Source organism: Poecile atricapillus, chromosome 1 (genome assembly GCF_030490865.1).
Source record: "Poecile atricapillus isolate bPoeAtr1 chromosome 1, bPoeAtr1.hap1, whole genome shotgun sequence".
NCBI lineage: Eukaryota > Metazoa > Chordata > Aves > Passeriformes > Paridae > Poecile > Poecile atricapillus.
Window position 1 is genome coordinate 10,685,333 of NC_081249.1, and position 19,008 is coordinate 10,704,340.

At 36.3% G+C, this 19,008-nt stretch overlaps 1 protein-coding gene across 4 annotated transcripts in view; it reads left to right on the plus strand.

Annotated features, from left to right (window-relative positions):
• DMD (dystrophin) overlaps positions 1-19,008 on the plus strand; it is a 1,141,085-nt gene that overhangs the window by 834,528 nt on the left and 287,549 nt on the right. For all 4 annotated transcript variants that reach the window (XM_058829412.1, XM_058829411.1, XM_058829410.1 and 1 more), the window contains one exon: positions 16,295-16,412. In XM_058829412.1, the coding sequence (XP_058685395.1) occupies positions 16,295-16,412 (118 nt within the window). The remainder of the gene's footprint in view (positions 1-16,294; positions 16,413-19,008) is intronic.

Here is a 19,008-nt window from a genome sequence, read left to right on the forward strand (position 1 = left end):
AAAAAGAGGGTTTTATCACACTTGAGACCATAGGAAATGCTTTACTGACTCAAACCATCATTCTTTTGTCTAACCCAGGAAAATGTCTCTGGTAGTGACATTAGGGCAGGATGAACAGGGAGGATGTACCAGCCTGACTGCCTTCTGCTGGATGTTACCCTTTTACTGCCCCATCCACAGTATCCACAGCTCTTGGATTTGGGACATCAGAAGTCCTTGTAGCATCTGTTTTTCAGCCAATTGTTCATGAAGTTGTCTAATCCCTCTCTGAAAGTGCTGATTCTTTCAGCCTTCGTGACATCCTGTGAGCAAGCTCTACATAGTCAGTACCTGCTTTGAAAATAAATACTCTTTTTTTCTGTTCTAAACCAATTTCTATTACAATAATGCAGCATACTTCTGCCCACTGTCTTCTGTCTTTAAATGAAATACACATTGGGGAGTGAAATTTTCACTTTATGTAACATCATCAGGTTTCCTAAAACTCTTTTCTGAAGGATTTTATTTAAAAAGCCTTTATATATATATGTATCATACCTGAACTGAATCATCCATCTCTGCATGCTTGTGGGCTTCTTTGAAGAAGCCCAGGAGTTTCTTTAACAAAAATCTGTGGCAGCTGTGGGACATCAGTTTCAAATCCTAGTGCTGGAGCTGTAGGATTGAAGCTGTGCACTACGGTCACATCTCCTGCCTCTCAGATTCCCCTCCTCCCAGGCACTTTGTGTCGGTCCTGATTACAGACCCATCTTATTCTTCAGACCTGGAATATAATTTATGGGTTACTTTTTAGATTAGGTAATTAATCTTGTCTTATTTTAAAGTACTTTTTACTATATAATGGGATCCCAACACCAGCACAGCCTTTCTTGCTTGTATTATTTCCTTCTGTATGTTACAGTGCACACATTACTATTACTATCTCACCAAACTTCTGAGAAACAATATGTCAGCTAAAGTAAAACAAGCTCTTAATGTCTTAGCTAAGAAATTGAGGCCAGCATTTTTAATAGAATTATAAATAGAGAAAATCAAGCGCTAGCCTGCCATTTTGCACTGTCATTGTATAAAAAATATCATACTACAAAGGAACTACAATGAAAAAGAGAGGCCAATTTCAATATCTGAGCTAACTTTGAGAGAGAAACAGTTTAAAATAAGACTGCCAGTAATAACAATTACTAAATGTAATAATTGTTGTTATTACTGGCAGTCTTATTTTAAACAGTCTGCAGGTAGTTTTCCACCCTTCCCATACAGTCTGTCTTCATTGTTATCAAATAATAGAAATAAAAATTGAAAGAGCGTTAACTCTAACATGTTTTTATTCAAACCAACATTAAAAGTTCTCTTGAAAATGATGTTATAAATTAACACAGGGTTCTATTTATTCTCTGTGCTGGTTTTCATAGTTGCTTTTTTCAAAAAGGAGTGGTAGGTATACTAAAAAGCTCTGGAAGGAGATCTGAAAGTCTTTGCAGTCCAGATTTTTGCATCAGGCAGGATCAATTAGACAGATAATTTTTGACCAGTTTCTGTCTAACCTGCTCCATAAGATTTTTTGTTTTCTGTATCTTTGCAGAATTTTTTTTCTCACCACTTAACAATCCTTGGCAGTCCAAAGATGTTTATCTCCAATCCTAATGTCCCCTGCTTCAATTTAAGCTAATTATGTGACCACAATGAAAACTGAGAGCAGTTTACTCTCTCTCTCAGCAATAACCTCATATATTTGAAGGGTAGTACTTCAGTTCAATTTTCTCTATACTAAACAAATCCTGCTCCTTAAAATCACTATCCTTGTTTCTAGATTAGTGGCCATCTGTCCAGTCATTTGCCACCAATTCTGATGCTAATCCAATTTTTCAGCTAGTTATTTTAATGCCTTGGACATACTGATTTCTCAGGTTTCTTTAAGGCTGCTTTGAATTGTATTTCTCTTCTCACATTCTTGCTGGTGGTTGGTTTTTGTATCATTTTGAGTATAAAAAACTATGCTCTGTTCCATCAACCAGTAATAGTGATTAATATTAGACATAGGACAAGTCTGTAGGTAGCTCCACTTGATACTGTCTTCCCATATAGTGTATTCAAGTTATGGGGCTTTTTTTCCATCAGTTTCCTTTCCATTTCCATCCAAATTTTCTGCTTGTTATCACATGGGCAGTATTAGAAGCTTTGCTGCAGGCATCAGGCACAACTTCTACCTGTGGTTCACTATTGGTAAATCTTACAGCTTTGGGTGAAGGGAAATGAAGTTGCCCACTTATTTATTTTTGATAAATAGTTGGCTCTATTACTTGTTACTATTTTCCCTTCTCAAAGCTTGTTTAATCAGAATATCTAATTCTTAAAGGTTGCTCTAAAACTGAGCTAGGAATAATTCACCTAAAATTTCCTGGTTAGTTTTCTATGTCTCTTTCAAAAGTGAGGTATATTCATCCTTTGCAGGTCCTTAAATATAGCTACTAATACCCACAAGGTTTCTTCAGCCACTTCCTGAGTATTATAGCTGAAATTCATGAGCTGTCACATCAGAATTCGTATTGAGTTAGATAAGAATGATTTCACACCAATAACAAAGTTAGCATTGTTTGTTTATTGTCTTTCACACAGAGACCTTCTGCCCTGAAGCTGTTAACATAAGTATTAGTGCTAGAACAAACCTTTTTTCAGACTATCACTTCAAAAGTTTCAGTGACTGCTTTATTCTGTTTGTGTAAAAATGTTGAAGCAGAATAAGTTTACAGATTTTATGGCACCTGCAGAATAATCTCCATCTTGTATAACTTTACAGCACAGAAATGAGCTATAGGTTTGAAACTCTTGTTTCCATAAGGGGATAACAAACACTGTGGATAATGGTAGAAAAAGATGCTTAGACTCTCTGTGATGGGTTGTAGTCCTTATCCAAATATTGGCTACTGTTTTATATTACTTGTATGCATATTTGTGTGTGAGAGCATGTCTGCATACATATCTACATTTTAGATACATTTATTTCTTTCCTAGTAGAAGATGTAATGACGAAAGACCACCATCAAAATAAATCAAAATAAATTATCAGGTAGTTAGAAGGATTTGTAACAGCAAATTCTGAACAATCGCTTGATTGTTCAGAATCAACAATCAATCAAAATTAACAATCGCTAAGCAGTGACTTTGAGGCTGAAATAGTGAACAAATATCTAAAAATATTCTTCCAACAGGAATAGAAGGAAATACATGCACAATTAAATTATGGGCAGTTAGTACAGGTATCCTCTGGCTGCTCCATGAAGTTGAGCTGAACCCACTGTGCCTTTTAAAGAAAACTACATGGAATATGCAACAATGGAGACTTGCCTCTGCCCTTCTCTCCTGGGCACACACATCCATATCCAGGCTGCAGTACTGCAGTGTTGTGGATGTGTCTTGGTTACAGACAGGCTCACTGCAGCTGTTTCAAATGAGATAAAGCTGGGGAGCAGATGCAGCAACAGGTAAGCAGTTCTGTATTCAGTCAGGTGAGACTCCTCAGGTCTCATTAACTCAGACTATTCCTGAAAGGCTCTGTTCTGCTGAGCTGGTCCCAGGAATCACACAGCTGTGTTCACACCATGCTCTGTGTGCATTAGTTAAGTCTGTCTGGCCTTAGCTAGTTCTTTACTGGATCAGCTGTACAGCTTTTCCTGTGTTGGATGTAGTCCAGAACTGGGTTTGTCTTATCCATAGGTAACTGAGGATTAACTGCCTTTCTGGAGTGTGCACCTCAAATATCAGCCAGCTCCTCTCCTTCATATCACTGCTTTTCCTGTACCTCCAACTCCTCTGTGTCAGGCCTGTAGCCTGCTGTTCCCATTCCTGTTCCTCATTCCTGTTACCCACTCTTCATACACCTGCCTTCACACACTGAGCTTGTGCTCAGTCTGAAACATTCACCTTCCTAAGGTGAGAGGTGAATGGTCCAGGAGGCAGGGCTGCTACAGCTGTCCAGAAACCACTGTCCACTCTCACAGGGAATTTATGTGCATTCTCAGTAGAACACTGGAGTCTGGGCACCCAAAATCTTGGGCTAACGATGCTGTGGCAGTTGCTGCTTTTTGGGGTTTTTTTACTTTTTTTTTTTGTTACTCATGAGTAATGACTATGCTCATGCTTTATGGCTTTTTAGGGTTTGAGGGATTGTTTATCTGTGGACAGAGATTCAATTTAGAGTTAATTCAATAAGCATGCCCTCTGCAATTGTGTGCAAGCATAGAAAACTCTCCTAATGTAGCTCTTATTTGACTTTAGTTGATTATGGTAGAGAACTTTCCGCCACAATAATAACTTGTATGATCTGATTTACATATGCAATGTCTTACACTGTGGAAGATGGTTTGAAACATTTTCCTTTGATCTACGGTGACATTAGAAAGTAATAAACCACCAGCCCTCCAGAGAACAACCTTGGCATACATGGTGAATCTGTTATAATTATTTGTTATCTCTTAATGCCTGCACATCTGCAGCAGTGAGTAATTAAAGTTTGAAAGGAAGCTAAAATTTTAAAAGTTATTACAGTCTTCACAGTTTTCAGAACTACATTTGAGTTTGGGTTATTTTTGTTTTGTTTTGAGGAAGCATAGGGGTTATATTTGAAGAAGTTAAAACATCTTTTTTGTACACATTAATCTACACCTGAGACTACTGACTAAGAAACTGTGATATCATAGCAGCTATTCCACTATCAGGAAACTATTTAGAAAAAAAATGAAAAATTTCTGACCACACATCTTCTCCATTACTGCATTCATAATGTCCTACACCACTGCTACTGGGGTTACATTTCTTTGGCATACACTCTCAATATCACCTTAATTAAAATGACAATGTGCAACTTCAGGTATCTGTGCACCAACTGCCGTGCTCCGTGCTCCTTTCCTCACCTGCCCATCTTCAGTAAGGCAGCCCAGCCCTTCTGCATTTCTGTTGGCAGCTTGCCTCTGTTCCTTTTTCTTAGAACTGTGTCCCTGTTAACCCCTGTCCTCTGACCTTTCCTGGCACAAGGCAGAGGCTGAGAGCCAAAGGGAGGTCATGGGGGTAAATTGGCACTGTGGCATCAGGGCCACTACTGCACCAGCTGGAAATGTTCAGCCAGTGGCATTTCCACAGCCCTTGAGACCCTTCCTGAGGAAACAGCTGATACAGAGGATAACGACGCGCTAAGGCACACCTCCTAAACTTGTTGGGTTTTCTTTTTAATCAGAATATATTATGCTGTCATGGATAAATAAACTGATGTTGCTTTTAGCTGGTTCATCAGCACTACAGGATAATGGCATCTGTTCAGTCTTATGTGTAATATTTCTCTTTTATTTCTTAGTGCAGTTGCCTAATTTTGTTTCAACCCATGCAGAGAGTTCTGCAAATCCCTTGGACGTGGCTACAATTTACATCTTTGCATTTTCTAGTGCTTGGAATGAAGGTATTTAGAAGGATACTCTGGAGGGATACAGTAGAAGCATGAGAAATGGTTGATTCCTAAAATCAGTTTTCTTTTGTTAATAATTAATAGCTGACAAAAAGAAACTGCTTTCAAACGTAGCTCTCAAGAAAAACAACTCTTACTTTTTCTGTCTGGTGGAAAAAGCCCCTGGAAAGAAGTATGTCTGCATATGTATATGTGATAATTTTAAAGATAAAAGAAGGAATAAGGTCAAAAAGTTGAATTAGAAAAAGTTGCCAAGATAGATACATTTTTCAGTTCCATAGACTGTAAAATAACTCCCAGTTTTGCAGGCTGCTATTTGCAAAAAACCAGTGACCTCAGTCTGGAGTCCTTCCAGGATTCAGCTCTTGAAGAACTGCTTGTCACAATCTAGCATTTCCATAGGGAGATACAAATCATTAATTTTTAAAAATATAGCACATTTGAGAGCTCTTGTTTCCACCTCCCAATATGGCCTTTCAGTAACTGACTTTGTTATGGTAACAGGGAGGGGGAGAGCGGGAGGCAGGGTCCAGATGCGTCGTAAAAGCTTCCCAGTTAATTTGGGTTCTCCACCCTGGAGAACTGGCTGCAGCAATCCTCAGACAATCCTCTGTATGGGATGACATTTTCTTGTGCCTTCCTAATTTAGTGAGTAAAAAGTGAAAATATCACCTATCAGATAAGGCCAAATTGTCAGGTATGTTAAACTTGAAAATTATTATTCCAGGATTTTATATGTCTCTCTGTACTGTACTTCATGTCAAATTATGTGTCAGTGCTAGTGATGTGAAAAACACCTTACTGGTGTTGGAATATTACTATTCAGTGAAAATCAAGTTGGATTAACTAATAAAGATGACCAATTTTTACCACTGAGTTGTTAGCAGACAGGGCCATAAACTCTAGGGTTTGGGAATTGAGGCCTGTGAATTTAAAAAAAAAAAATAATTAAAAGGCCTCTTCCATTAAAAAACAGCACTACAAAAATGGATGATGTACAGTCATTCCATCTTAGTTATTTTCCAGCCTGACTGACACCATTATGGAACTAAATAAAGTGAGTTTATGAATGTGGTCAGAATTTTTTACACAAAGCAGTGTGCAGCATAATTTGTTGTTAAACTGAGGCTCATTTTTGTAGTACATGGGAGAGCAAGCACATGAGAACTGTGTAACAAAAACCTGGCAACGAGTTTATTTCTTTTTGGAACTGTGGAAATACCTTGTCTATAAAATGTTTATATTTTACAAACATTACAGGAAGTGTAAATAAAAATACACTGCAAGATACAGTTTTATACCTATTTTCATTCCAGTGTCCCAGGAAAAAGTTGAGTGGCTAAAAAACAAGTTCTGTTCCTCCAAAGCAAGGGAATTGCAGCCATAAAACAATAGCAATGAACAGAAAATCCAATGCACAGAAAATCTTATTTATGGAAAAAATGTCAATGTTTCCAAACAAAGATAAAAGAGAAAAATATTTTCATTTTGACTTTTAATATTGTCAGGAACATTTATTTTATTTATAAGTGCATTGTAACATTATCTCAAGAAATCATCTTCCTCTGTTTAGACCAGATTGTGATACTCAAGCTTATTGACCCTCTGGCCTCAGTTACTCCTCAGTTACAGAATAGAAATCAGAGGAAGGTCCTTAATTTTGGAATTTTATTAATTTTGTTCCATCTTTGTTATTCACATGTGTAAAATCCACATCTATACCTACTCGTATATCGCCATGTGTGTATACATGAATAAATATTAAAGGCAAATTGTTTTTTCCTGCTTTTATTATTGTAGCGCCAAGCTACTTTATCAGGGATTGTTTCTTTTCTGTTTATATCAGATTCATTTCTGAAACTGCTATTCAGATAATAAAACTGAAAAAGAAAAATGCTAATTTTTCTTCCACTGGAGTAGCATTATGTGGCTCCTCTGCAAGCTACTAATCAATGTCTGTACCTTATGCCCCAAGCAATGTTTACAGATGAAATGTATTAACTGTTCATAGTAAGAGTTCTTCTTGTCTGAACAAGAAATAACTACAGTATTTTGCTTAACTTTATGCTTAAACACTGCTCTCAGCCAGAAATTGATTAAATACATTTAAATTCTATCTGTGTGAGGGAGGGGGACCAAGTAGGACTGATGCTTATTTGAGGAAACCAGTGCTGAAAGTCATCTGAGAGAAACTGGCATTATAGGGCAGTTAATTTATTTTTTTTTTTTTAATTTCCCACAGAATCAGAGGTTTCAAGGTCAGAAAGGGCATGTTCATATACTATATATGATACCAGTCCATGGGATTTTGCATATAGATTCACCTTCATACTCTTCCAAACTATGTCTATTAATTTCATTTAATTAAAAATTTCTGTTAATAGTTTTGTATATTCTCTAGTGATTTGCTCTGTATTTAAACATATTGGCTGCTAAGAATCTGCATCTTTTTTGTTTAAACTTTATTGTCTTCAATTTCTAATATACCTTTCCAATGTTGCTGTTTCCATCATTAATAACTATTGTATTATTAGGAAACTATCTTCAGTAGCTTTTAGCATGAGCAAATTTACCCTCTGCAGCAAGATATTTTAGCCAAGGGGCAGCACCATAAAATGCCAGGAAAGTCCAGTAAAATTAGACATAATTACATAATGTAGGTGCAGCACAGCCTTGACACCCCTGCCCAGCTGTGCTGCTGCTCAGCTCTGCAGTAGTGGTGGTTGCTGTGCTCCTCTGCTTTGGCTTTTGCCTGTGAATAGAAGCCCTTCCAACCTACTCTGCAGAAATTTCAAATCCAGTACCCATCTTTGCAGTAAGCTCTCCTTCACCTGCCTCTTGGGAATATGTGCTTTAATCTAACAGGTGTTCTCCACCAGCACTTCAAAGGTATTCACTGGAAACTCAGGAGGGAGAGGTGCTGCCTATTCTCATTCCCTCAAGTATTTTCTAGAGGAGAAGGCATCCATCCACACCTGCTTCCTGTGTGTGCCCTTGTGGCCAAAAAGGCCAAGGGTACCCTGGAGTGCCTTAGGAAAAGTGAGACGAGTGTATCTGGGCTCCTCAGCACAAGAGAGACCTGGAGCTCCTGGAGTGGGTAAAGTGGGAGGCCTTAAGAAAGAAAAAAGAGGATGATGAACATCCCTCTGATGAGGGAAGGCCAAGGGAGCTATATCTACTTTTCCTTCCTTCCTTTGCTGTTAATGAAATATGAACATCAGAATTTTTCAGGTTTCCACCTTTGCCTTCTGTATAATTGTTGACTGTAGTTAAGTACATAGCAACAAAAATGTGGAGAAATAAAAACTAGAAGTAAATCAAACAAAGAAACAAGCACTACCAAAAAAAACAATAAAAATGGAGACAAAAATAAAGAAAAGTGTATTTCTCTGAGGAAAACCTGTCTAAATATACCAGAAAAGTTTAAGTAACAAAACTAGGCTTGTAATTTCATCTTTTGACATGACAATGAGATGTGAATAAAGATCTGCCTTACTAGAGTTAGGTTGAAGTTATTTCAGAATTATTCCAACATTTCTGATAAGATAGGGTAAATTAGAAACACCGTTCCTTTCTCCTGCCCCCTACCTACACGCACAGACCTAAATGATATTAAGTTCACTGTAAGAAAAAATTGTTTAACAATTTTTCTTTTCCTTTTCAAAAGCTAAGCCAAACAAACCAGAATAAATCACCTTTCTTCATTTTACATTTTTCTTGAGAAAAGTATCTAATTTCCTAAGTTCCTAAAGGTAAACTCACCTGTCAACTTATGTTGTGACAATCCATTTTATTCTCCTTAATTATTATTCACTTGCTATTACTGGAGAAACTTTCCAATAAAAGTAATCAAAAATTTCCAGAGGATCCAGTAGAAACAGATGAAGTCATCCTCTGGGGTTTTTCTTGAAGCATAAAATTGATTCAATCTGATAATTTCCCTATAAAAATGGATAATTTTCAGAGCATCTTTAGTCAAACTATTAGCTTTCCTTCTCCATAAATGTTATTTTCTTAAATTAAAAAAAAAAAAAACAAAAAACAAACACAGCAAAAAATATCTGTTTGTTTTCTTACATTCATAGCATAATGTCTACTCAATAGTATTTTGCTTCTGTCTAAAAATGTGATGAAGAATTGATAAGTGCATCATCCAAAAAACCCAATAAAGACTAAATCTGAAGCCTTGAAAAGCAGAGCATCTGCCCTCAGTGTTCTTGGTAACACACATTTGTTACGTGCATTAAAAAAGCCCTTAGTTTGAAAAACCATTAGTTATAAAGAAGAAATGAAGTAGTAAATTTTGCAAATTCACATTCCACAAATGGCAGCTGTACACTGAGAGATTTCAGTTCTGCTGACTGATACAGAAACTGGGGATGCTTGGTAGCTCCTAACACCGGTTCCCATCCGTTAAGTTATTTAGTGGGATGAAGGGAAGTCAGCCTGGAATAGTTTTGCCTGGTTGTTTAAATGCTTATACTTAACTGCAAGTAAAAGTAATACTGGATGGCCACATTGTTTGGGGGCAAGATGTGTATCCCATATCCCATATATATCCTATAAACAGTTCATGTAATCAGATTTACTGTTAGAGCTTTAATCCTGTTTCAGTCTTCAGTTCTTACATGTGATTTATCACTGCATTCTAGTGGAATGGATCTCATTATAGCCAAACACCCAAATCTTTAAATGTTGTTCTACTTGTAACAGATACATCTTTAGCTTTATTCCTCTTTTTTCCTGGCAATAGTTATGATAGAGAGAATTCCTTTTGTCATGGAATGATTCACTCACAAGCCATGTTAGACTGTAATATTTTCCTAGTCTCCTCTCAATCTTTTCCATCCTGTATGCTGGGTGGACTCCAGTGCAATCCATCAGGGCATCTCAGTTGTAATGAGCAAGCTGCTTGATGGTTTGATACTCATGATCTTGATGTTGATTTTCAAAGTCCTTTCCTACGGACAAATGGGGACCAGGATGAGAGGGAGGGTGAGTTATCCCAGCTCCCACCTCCACCATCACCTTACTTTTTACCATCCTTTTTGGTCAACACATGGAGACTCAAATTAAGTACTCCTTGCTCCTTTTGGTCTTAGTGCTCATCGACAGCATGTTGCACACCTTGCTGGCATAACCTCCTGTCATGAATTTGGCTTCCTAAGCAGTAAAGGAACATTCACAATGCCACCAACATAATTGAATGAGCGATTGTCACTAAAAATACAAAACAAGACAAAAACAACAACAAAAAAAAAAAACAACACAAAAAGTTCTATGATACTTTTTCATACATCTCATGCAATGGTGGCTTCCCCCAGCATCACTGATGGAGCTGATATATTCCCTTAGACAGCAATGAGAGCTGCTGAGGCAGTTCTTGAGGTGGCCCTAAGTGGACATAAAAGTACATGCTTAGGAAATCTTGCACTGCATAAAGCACTCAGGAAAAATCAGATTCATAGTGTCTAGTCTGTTAAAGTTCTGATTTCACTGACAGGCACCAATCAGCTATCAGCGCTGATAAATAGTTACTCTTGATCCTCATATTTTCCTAAAACTGTGCATGCTTTGGAGGGAAAACAGAAAACAGTTAATAGTCAGAAGAAAAGTTGTTTCAAAAGAGAAAACTCCTTTACATTATATTGCTTTCATTGTTTCATAATTTTATGTTTAAATATAGAGAGTATGTAAATGACCATTTTCACTCATATTCTCTTCCTGCTTAGTGACAAGAAAACAAATTCAAATTGTGTTTGGGAGGAATATCTTAACAAAGCCAATTTTATTATGCAAATGAATTGTAGGTGTTGCATATCTGCATTTTCTGAAATTGTTAGCAATTTTTTCCAAAGCTTTCTCTCTTTCTAGGTGAGTGTATGTAACACATTATATTTAGAGAACCAATCACCTACAAGAAACTTAGTTGTTTTAAGTAAAAGTTGCCTTGACTATACATTTTGGAAGTTATCAGTTCATTTTTTGTTTAAATTTACGGTTTTGAGTATAAAGTTTTTTTTCAAAAGATGAGCAAATAATTTCCTAACAGCTATTTAATGGAATTATGTTTTTCTGAAGATATCATAGTGAGTTAGTTCAGAGGAGCAAAAACCTTCATAGGATAAGAAATATGTCTTCCTTCTCCCTTACATTCTTGTATTAATCATCCACTTGTGCTCTGGTGGTTCACTGGTTCATTTCATTAAACAAGGTTGGGAGTGGGCCAAAACAAATCATCCAAAACAACAAACAGTTGTGAAGTCAGTCTTCAGCCATGGCTTGTTAATGGCAAAAAGTGCTTCCAGTTTGCTCTTAACAAGGAAAAGCAAAAATCTTCTAAATTTCTGTTTTGCCTAAACATGATTTTTTTGATCTCTCACTATTAGCATTCTTGTACTTAGTATAAAATAGGGAGCATGTAAGCAGCAACCTTAACTCTTGTTGATGTGTTTAGGTTCAGCAAAGGGAGATGAAAAGTCTTGGCTTTGGTCTGGGAAAAGTTTCTTCAGATACTAAAGAGTGAACACCCATAATCAGCACTAGTAAAAGATTAGATGAATGTGTAAGTCTTGGTACCACCCTGGAGTTCAGCTATTTCACTTTGATAACACTTGCCATAAAGTCAAGAAAAAAAAAAAAAAAAAAAGGAAAAAAAAAAGAAACATTGGATAGATTTAAAGATCCTTTTATAGAAACTAGCATGACCAGAGTGACAATTATGCAGGCTGTATATTATAAAGCTAGAAAATATTTTAATTCTCAGTCTCAAACCTTGCAGTAGTCCCACCAAGAATTTGTCACACTTCACCTGTTTCAGTTTGTCAGTTTATTTTTTAGCAATTTTTATGCAAGTTTTTCAGTTGCTGACTTGAACAATTTGTTCCATACCTCAACACCCATTTTGTGTAAGAAAATCATAAAAGTTAGGAACCTGAAAATTGGATTTTTCTTTTGAGCGGCTGCCGTCCGCAAATGTGGAAAGATTGTTAAAGTGAATAGCATCACTTTCTAACAAACTCTAGGTAGGTTGGATGACTGTATCTCATTACTCGTTATCATGCATTACTGTGCTATCACCAAGCATCACTGTGCTGGCATTCATAGATATATGGAAGAAAAATAAAAGCGCTTTTGGGGTTTAAAGATGTGTTTGTACAACCATGCATGTCAGTGGTCCTTCACTGTTGACCTTCTCATGTGGAGTTGCATTTATAATTAAACAAAATTTCTTGGTTGAAATGTGTTCTATAACGTTCTGGAGAATGCATTTTTGTACCTTTACAGAGCACTAGAAAAGTGTTGGTGGAGACAAATTGTATGCAAAATATTTTTTTTTATTAAAATCCCTACAACTTTTAGTTTAACTGACTCTCTAAGTCATTGTGCTTGTACTTTTGGTGACCTAATGGGGATTGGATAGATTTCTGTTTCATTTATTTTGAAAGTAGTTTAATTATAACTTTCATTTCTGTATTACCCATTTTTATATAGCACATTTGTTTCCGTGTGCTGACATTCCAAATCAGAGGCATCTGGTCTGTTGCATCTGCTGTGCCTCCACCAGGGTGCCACTATTAATGAGTTTTTATTCCTATGGCTGTTGTAAAGTTTTCACTTAGTTTTCTGTTGAGGATGGCTTTACAGCCAAATTCATAAAAGTTTTTAAAGCTATTTCAAGATATTAATTGCTTCTGATTATGTTTTTGGTGGTTTTATTTGTTTGTTTTAGATCATTCAGCTAATACTTTAAAGCTATTCAATTTTAATTTTTCCCCAAAATCATATTTAGTGGTCTTTTAGTTTGTATTCTTGAAAGCACTGCTCTTCCTAAGCATAATTAACTGTATTTTTATTAACCAAAAAAATCAGCTTGTATGATCAGTTTATCCAATCACAGAATATTTTTCTGAATATTGTAACACTTTCAGTGGAGCTCAAATGTTGTTGTTTATTTTCAGGCTACAGGATCACAGGAAGAGATAGAAATTATGTGTTTTAGTAGCTACTTGTATCCAAGTCTCCATCAGGGTTTGGTAGATACACTGCAGCTACCATGTGGAGCATGTATTTGTGAAGTCTTTTAAGACAAACTGGTAGAACCAACCAATAAACATCACAACAATTTTGTAATTGTAATTGGTAAAATTCCACCAATTAAACAGGACATTGCTCGGGTAAAGTTCTCAGACACTTTGTATTAAATCAAGGAAAAAATATATTTATTTGAGAATTGCTGTTTGTTTTAAGGGCAAGAAAAGAAATCTGTGTTATAATTATGTATTATTGTCTTATGAAAGGTCTAAGAATCTTCAGATCTGTCTACAGTGTTGAGTTTTAGAGTGTCTTTTTTGACCTTTCCAAAATATACTCTTGTGCATCCAGAAGAAAATAATTTTATTCACATTAAATGGCAGAGGGAAGGCTGTCCACACATTCCATACAGGGATGAGATTTTTATACCCCCGAGGGAACAGCAGAACTAGCAATGCTCACTTTAAAGAGGCATTTCTAGTTTTTCTGAATGTCCAGTTCAGGACATGCAGATTGGTCTAGGGGGTAAATCCTTCTGGGAGCCCTTGGGCACAGATCATTTCCTCATTTTGGTACTGAACAAATCCTTTCTGAGCTGTCCTTACCTAGTGATTCATTTCTTACTATATGAAACACATAACAGCAGCTTTCTTTTGTGGTGATAGAAACACAGCATTAAATGTTTGGAGGCTCAGGTTGGATATGATAAATCACTCTGAATGTTTCAGTATAAAATGATACTTAGGAAACTTTAGGGAAGAGAGTCACTGTCGGCATAAGACGTTATAATGACTTAATTTGCTTTTTCCCTTCTAAACATTTGCTAGGTAGGGAAGGAGAGAGAACGGGAAGGGACAGGATTATCTGAACCTGTTGTGTGTGTTTTAGTGTTCTTCTGCGCCGTCCATTTTGGCAATATGTGTAATACAGATGTTGTTCGACTGCACTGGGACTGCTTTTCCCATTATAAAATTCATGTCACACATTAACTTGTCTTCTTAGAAAATGGAGTTTGGAAGGCACATAGATATCTAGAGATAGTAATGGCATCAGTAGATTTTATTTCTCTTACTAAGGAGAGACTTCTAATGAGAAATTTCTTCTTTGCTTAATTATGCAAGCTGTTGTTTTAACTGCATGTCTCTGCAATTCAATCAGTATACAAGTGAAAAAATACCATCCAAACTTTTGGGTATGACTTTAGAAAACCAGTTATAATAGATTTTCAAAGACCTGATACAGAAATTAAAAGCAAGAAATTCACAGGGTGTAACTAGATGTGCATCTTGAAATTTATCCTTTTTTTTTCTCAAGAGTTTGTAACTGAACAAAATGAAACTCTGGAGCTTTTAGCTTGCTTTTGATAGTACATGCTCTAGCTACTGAAAGCTATATTCTTATGCTCTTTTGTTAATCTTACTGACAGAAAATGGTATTAGGTCTTTATTTGTAACCTTCAGCTTGGTGGAAATTATGCAACCGTAGTCTGAAGTTGGAGGGTCAAATTTAAGATCAGACTTACACATCTTTTCTATCCAGAAGAGTCAGTGAATAGCTTCTTTTTAAAATCAAGTATCATTATTTAGAACAAAAACATTTTAAGGAGAGGAGACTTTTAAGACAATAAAATACTCCAGACAGTTTATCCACAGGCAGGTGAGAATGCAAACAGAAAATAACAGTGACTATGTAACCAGCCTAAAAAATAGAAATCCTTCTCTGGCCTTTTTTGCAAACTGATAACTGTTGAAGTGTACCTACTGTCTGATGGCACACTGCTCTGTTCTGATGACTAAAAACTGAAGGCAGAATAAAAGTAATTGTATTACTTTTTCATGGTTTTGTAATAAGTATTACTACTTCCGTCTCCTAAGACTAGGAAATCTAATGAGCATCTTTTCTGGAAACTCCACAAGAGGTAGCTGAAGTGTCTGAATTTGGTCAATGTCTTTTAAAGACATACATGGATGCCTCTCATCTGAGAGACAATTGTACTGATTCCTTGTTTGCTCTTCCCTAATCCTTCAAAATAAGTTAAATATATGCATAAATCGTATATGCCTTACTTTCCTTGAGTTTTCATTTTCATTTTATCTAAAGCTATTGTAATTTAGTTTTTATTGCCTTCTAAATACCATGAAGCTCATCCTTTCCCCCATGAGAAACTCTAAATACACTTCTTACTTTCTAGTCAGATCACCTGGGCTTTATATATTGGTTTGAGTAGCATATAAATTATTCTGAGTGTTAATTATTTTTCTGCTAGGTAAGGACTAAGGACAGAAAAAAGTGACATTAACAGTTTTACAATGGCTTTTAACCAATAGATAATAATTCAACAGTTGTGAAATATTAAAAAATAAACATAATTTATTAGACTTCATAAATTAATAGGGAAAGCCTGCCTAATCTGACAAAAGTGTAAGCCCTTATATGTTTTTTTCTAAAATACAGAGTAAAATATCAGTTAATATAGAAAAATAGTGTCCTTCTGTGTAGGTTTATAGATGAGAATAGCTTATCCTGCATAATTTGAAGTGTTAAAAATGAAAAATGATTTCTATTTTGTATCTAGTTTTACAGGTTCTTTTAAAATTATTAGTGCAAGTTATACTTGGTGTTTTTAAATTAATAACAACAATATTTAGAAGGTCTAGACCAAATTCTTTGTATTATTTGAAACAGAAAACAATATTTTTGCTTTAAGTCAAGTTTGCACAAAAAAAATTCCCTATATGTGGTCTTCTCAAAAGCTCTTTATGCTTTCTTCTTTATTTTTTTTTTTTTAAATTTGTGTTCAACTAGGCAATACTACAGGATCTGGAGCAAAGACGTCCCCAGCTGGATGAATTAATAACTGCAGCACAAAATCTAAAAAACAAGACGAGCAATCAAGAGGCCCGGACAATAATTACTGACCGCAGTAAGTGGTGATTATGGCATTTCAATAAGAACGGAAAGTGTTGTCCTATCTCATAAGCATAGCACTTTATGCCTTTGCCTATGAGAAGGAGAGTTCCAACAGGTGACATTTCTCACACAGGTTTTCCAAACTGTTCATAGAAGAAATGTCAGTGAAAGTCAGTGACCCCATATTTCAGATTTTTCATCATAACTTCATATTGCTTGTCTGCATAGTGGAAGGATATTGTACAAAATATAGAATGTGAGCACTGAAAATAAAAAAAATGCATTTGTTCTTACACAAGGGGGAAAAAAGAAAGAATTCACAGAGCATAGCCACAGGCTTGTAAGAAGCTTTCAATTCCATCCCTCGTAGTACAGCTGCAGGCTCTTCTTTCATCTCCTCTCGGCTGACGCACAAGTCTGATGATGCTCTGCATTACTCTGTTTTATTTCTTCAGTTCTGTTTTCCCTTTCCAGATTTAACCAACTAGCTGTGCCTAAGGTGGAAAAATTAGTAGATTAAGTTTTAGAAGTCTATAGATGGCATAGTGTTGTCACCCTTGAAAGCTTGCATGTCCTTATACCCCTCACTATAGGATGAAACACACTCTCAAGGTCATTTTATAGAGGCAGCCCTTGTGATGGACTGCTGTATGTCTTCAGTTAATATCTCAAATTCTCAGGACTAGAAACTAAGAAAAAATGGATTTTTCTATGGTCCTTAAGGTCTGCTATGGAGCTCAGAGAAGACCCAGGCCAAGTGCTCTGCATGTGGACGGAGTTAGGTGCAATTCATTTGAGGTAGATGCAAACTCTTCTGTACATCCTGGCCTGGAGACTGGGACTTGCTCCCTGAAACTGATGACTTTTTGTAAATGTAGGCTGAATCTTTCTATCCCCATAATTAAAAACTTAATATAGCTATATAATTATTATCTCTTTCTTTTTATTCCATCAGGTAAGTACATTACATACCATGTCCAAATCAAAATGCATGTTTGGACCACATTGTTGGTAGTCACATTTATAAATGCTATTTAGAGTATATCCTATGTACTTAACAATTAACATTGTTAGACTGCTACTGAAAAAAGCCTCTTAGAGAAGGAAAAGCTTTATGTTTTAATTAGAATTTGAGGAGAAAGGGATAGTGTTTATATATTACATTAAACCCACTCCTGTTGGACATGCAAATTAATTTTAGGATCACCTATTCATTTGAATTCTCATGAATTGTGTACATACACTTTAACTTTATAGTGCTTATTCGAAACCAACACATGTAGTTCTCCCATCAGTATTTTGTAGTAGGTTTTAATTTTTAATTGTGATACAAGTCTTCTGAAGTTAAGAATTGTAGACTTTGAAAAAATGCAAACATTATTCTTATATACCCTCATGTGAATTGTATGCATGACTAAATTTTCTTCTGTTGGAAAACCACACTTCACTTTAAGTGAATTTGCCGATTAAAAGATATTAAATGCTGCTTTCCCATACACCAAAGGAGAGCAGATATCAGACTGTAAATCATGAATGAGTATGTGGTAGCTCAACTATATTACAGCTTGTGTCTGTAGCTAGTAGTGTGGTAAATGCATTTTACATGATGGCTTCTTAGATTTTATCCACAAGAATTCCCAAAATTATCAGTTAGTTTTGAACATTAAGTACAAAAATTTAGTTTTACTGTGATCTAGTAATTAATTTTCTATGCTGAAACTGTCAATATCCTTGTCTACGAAAGTGCAACTTATGATGCAGTAGATGCAGATCATGTCCCTGTATATACTTTTAAGTACACCTTGGAGTATGATTAGAGCCATTTTTGGTCCAGTTTTCTGAGGCAGCAGACTAGATCCATGAAGGTTTTTCACATTTAGTGAGTTTATATCTCAGCAATTCTAGTAACACTAAACACTAATTTCTTGCTTTTGGATTTTAAGGAGATCATGACATTTCTGGGGGACGCAAAGATACTAGGACTTTACAATGTGACATGTAAGGTATTTCTGAATATTTGCCACATGTGACATGCTCTCATCTAAAGTTCTTCTTCTAAAGAGCAACAGAAGTGTTTATATTTTTAATTCCTTGATACTTTTCTCCTATGTGTATTTTATTCTCCATATGACGAAGATGGAGATTGCTGTTTGTTTTTAATTAGGCCTGCTGAATACCTGTATAGACAGGATCCACATTTTTTTGGCTGCCACTGCCTCTGTAGTCCACCTCTCCCACCCCTTCACAGTGCTATCCTGTTCTGAAATAGGGAGCCCCTTATTCCCAGCCCAGCTGTGTGCTCTCACCTACTGTGCTCCTGTCCTGTACAGTGCTCTCACCTACAGCATCTTGCATTGTCCTCCAGCACATACCGAGTCCAGCCTACTGCACCCAGTGTGTTGTCCCCAAATCCATCCCTGGGAATCTTGTTCACAGCCAGAACTGAGCCCTGTATTGGAGAACCTACTCCACTTGCTAAGGTTTGTGTGCTCCTCAAACCCTTAGAGAGTATCTACTCCCTTACACCTGTGCCTTGCACCAAGGTCCTCCAGCAAGTCCTCCCCTCATCCACAGACTCTCCCTTTTCCTGAGCTTTTCTCCCTCCTCAT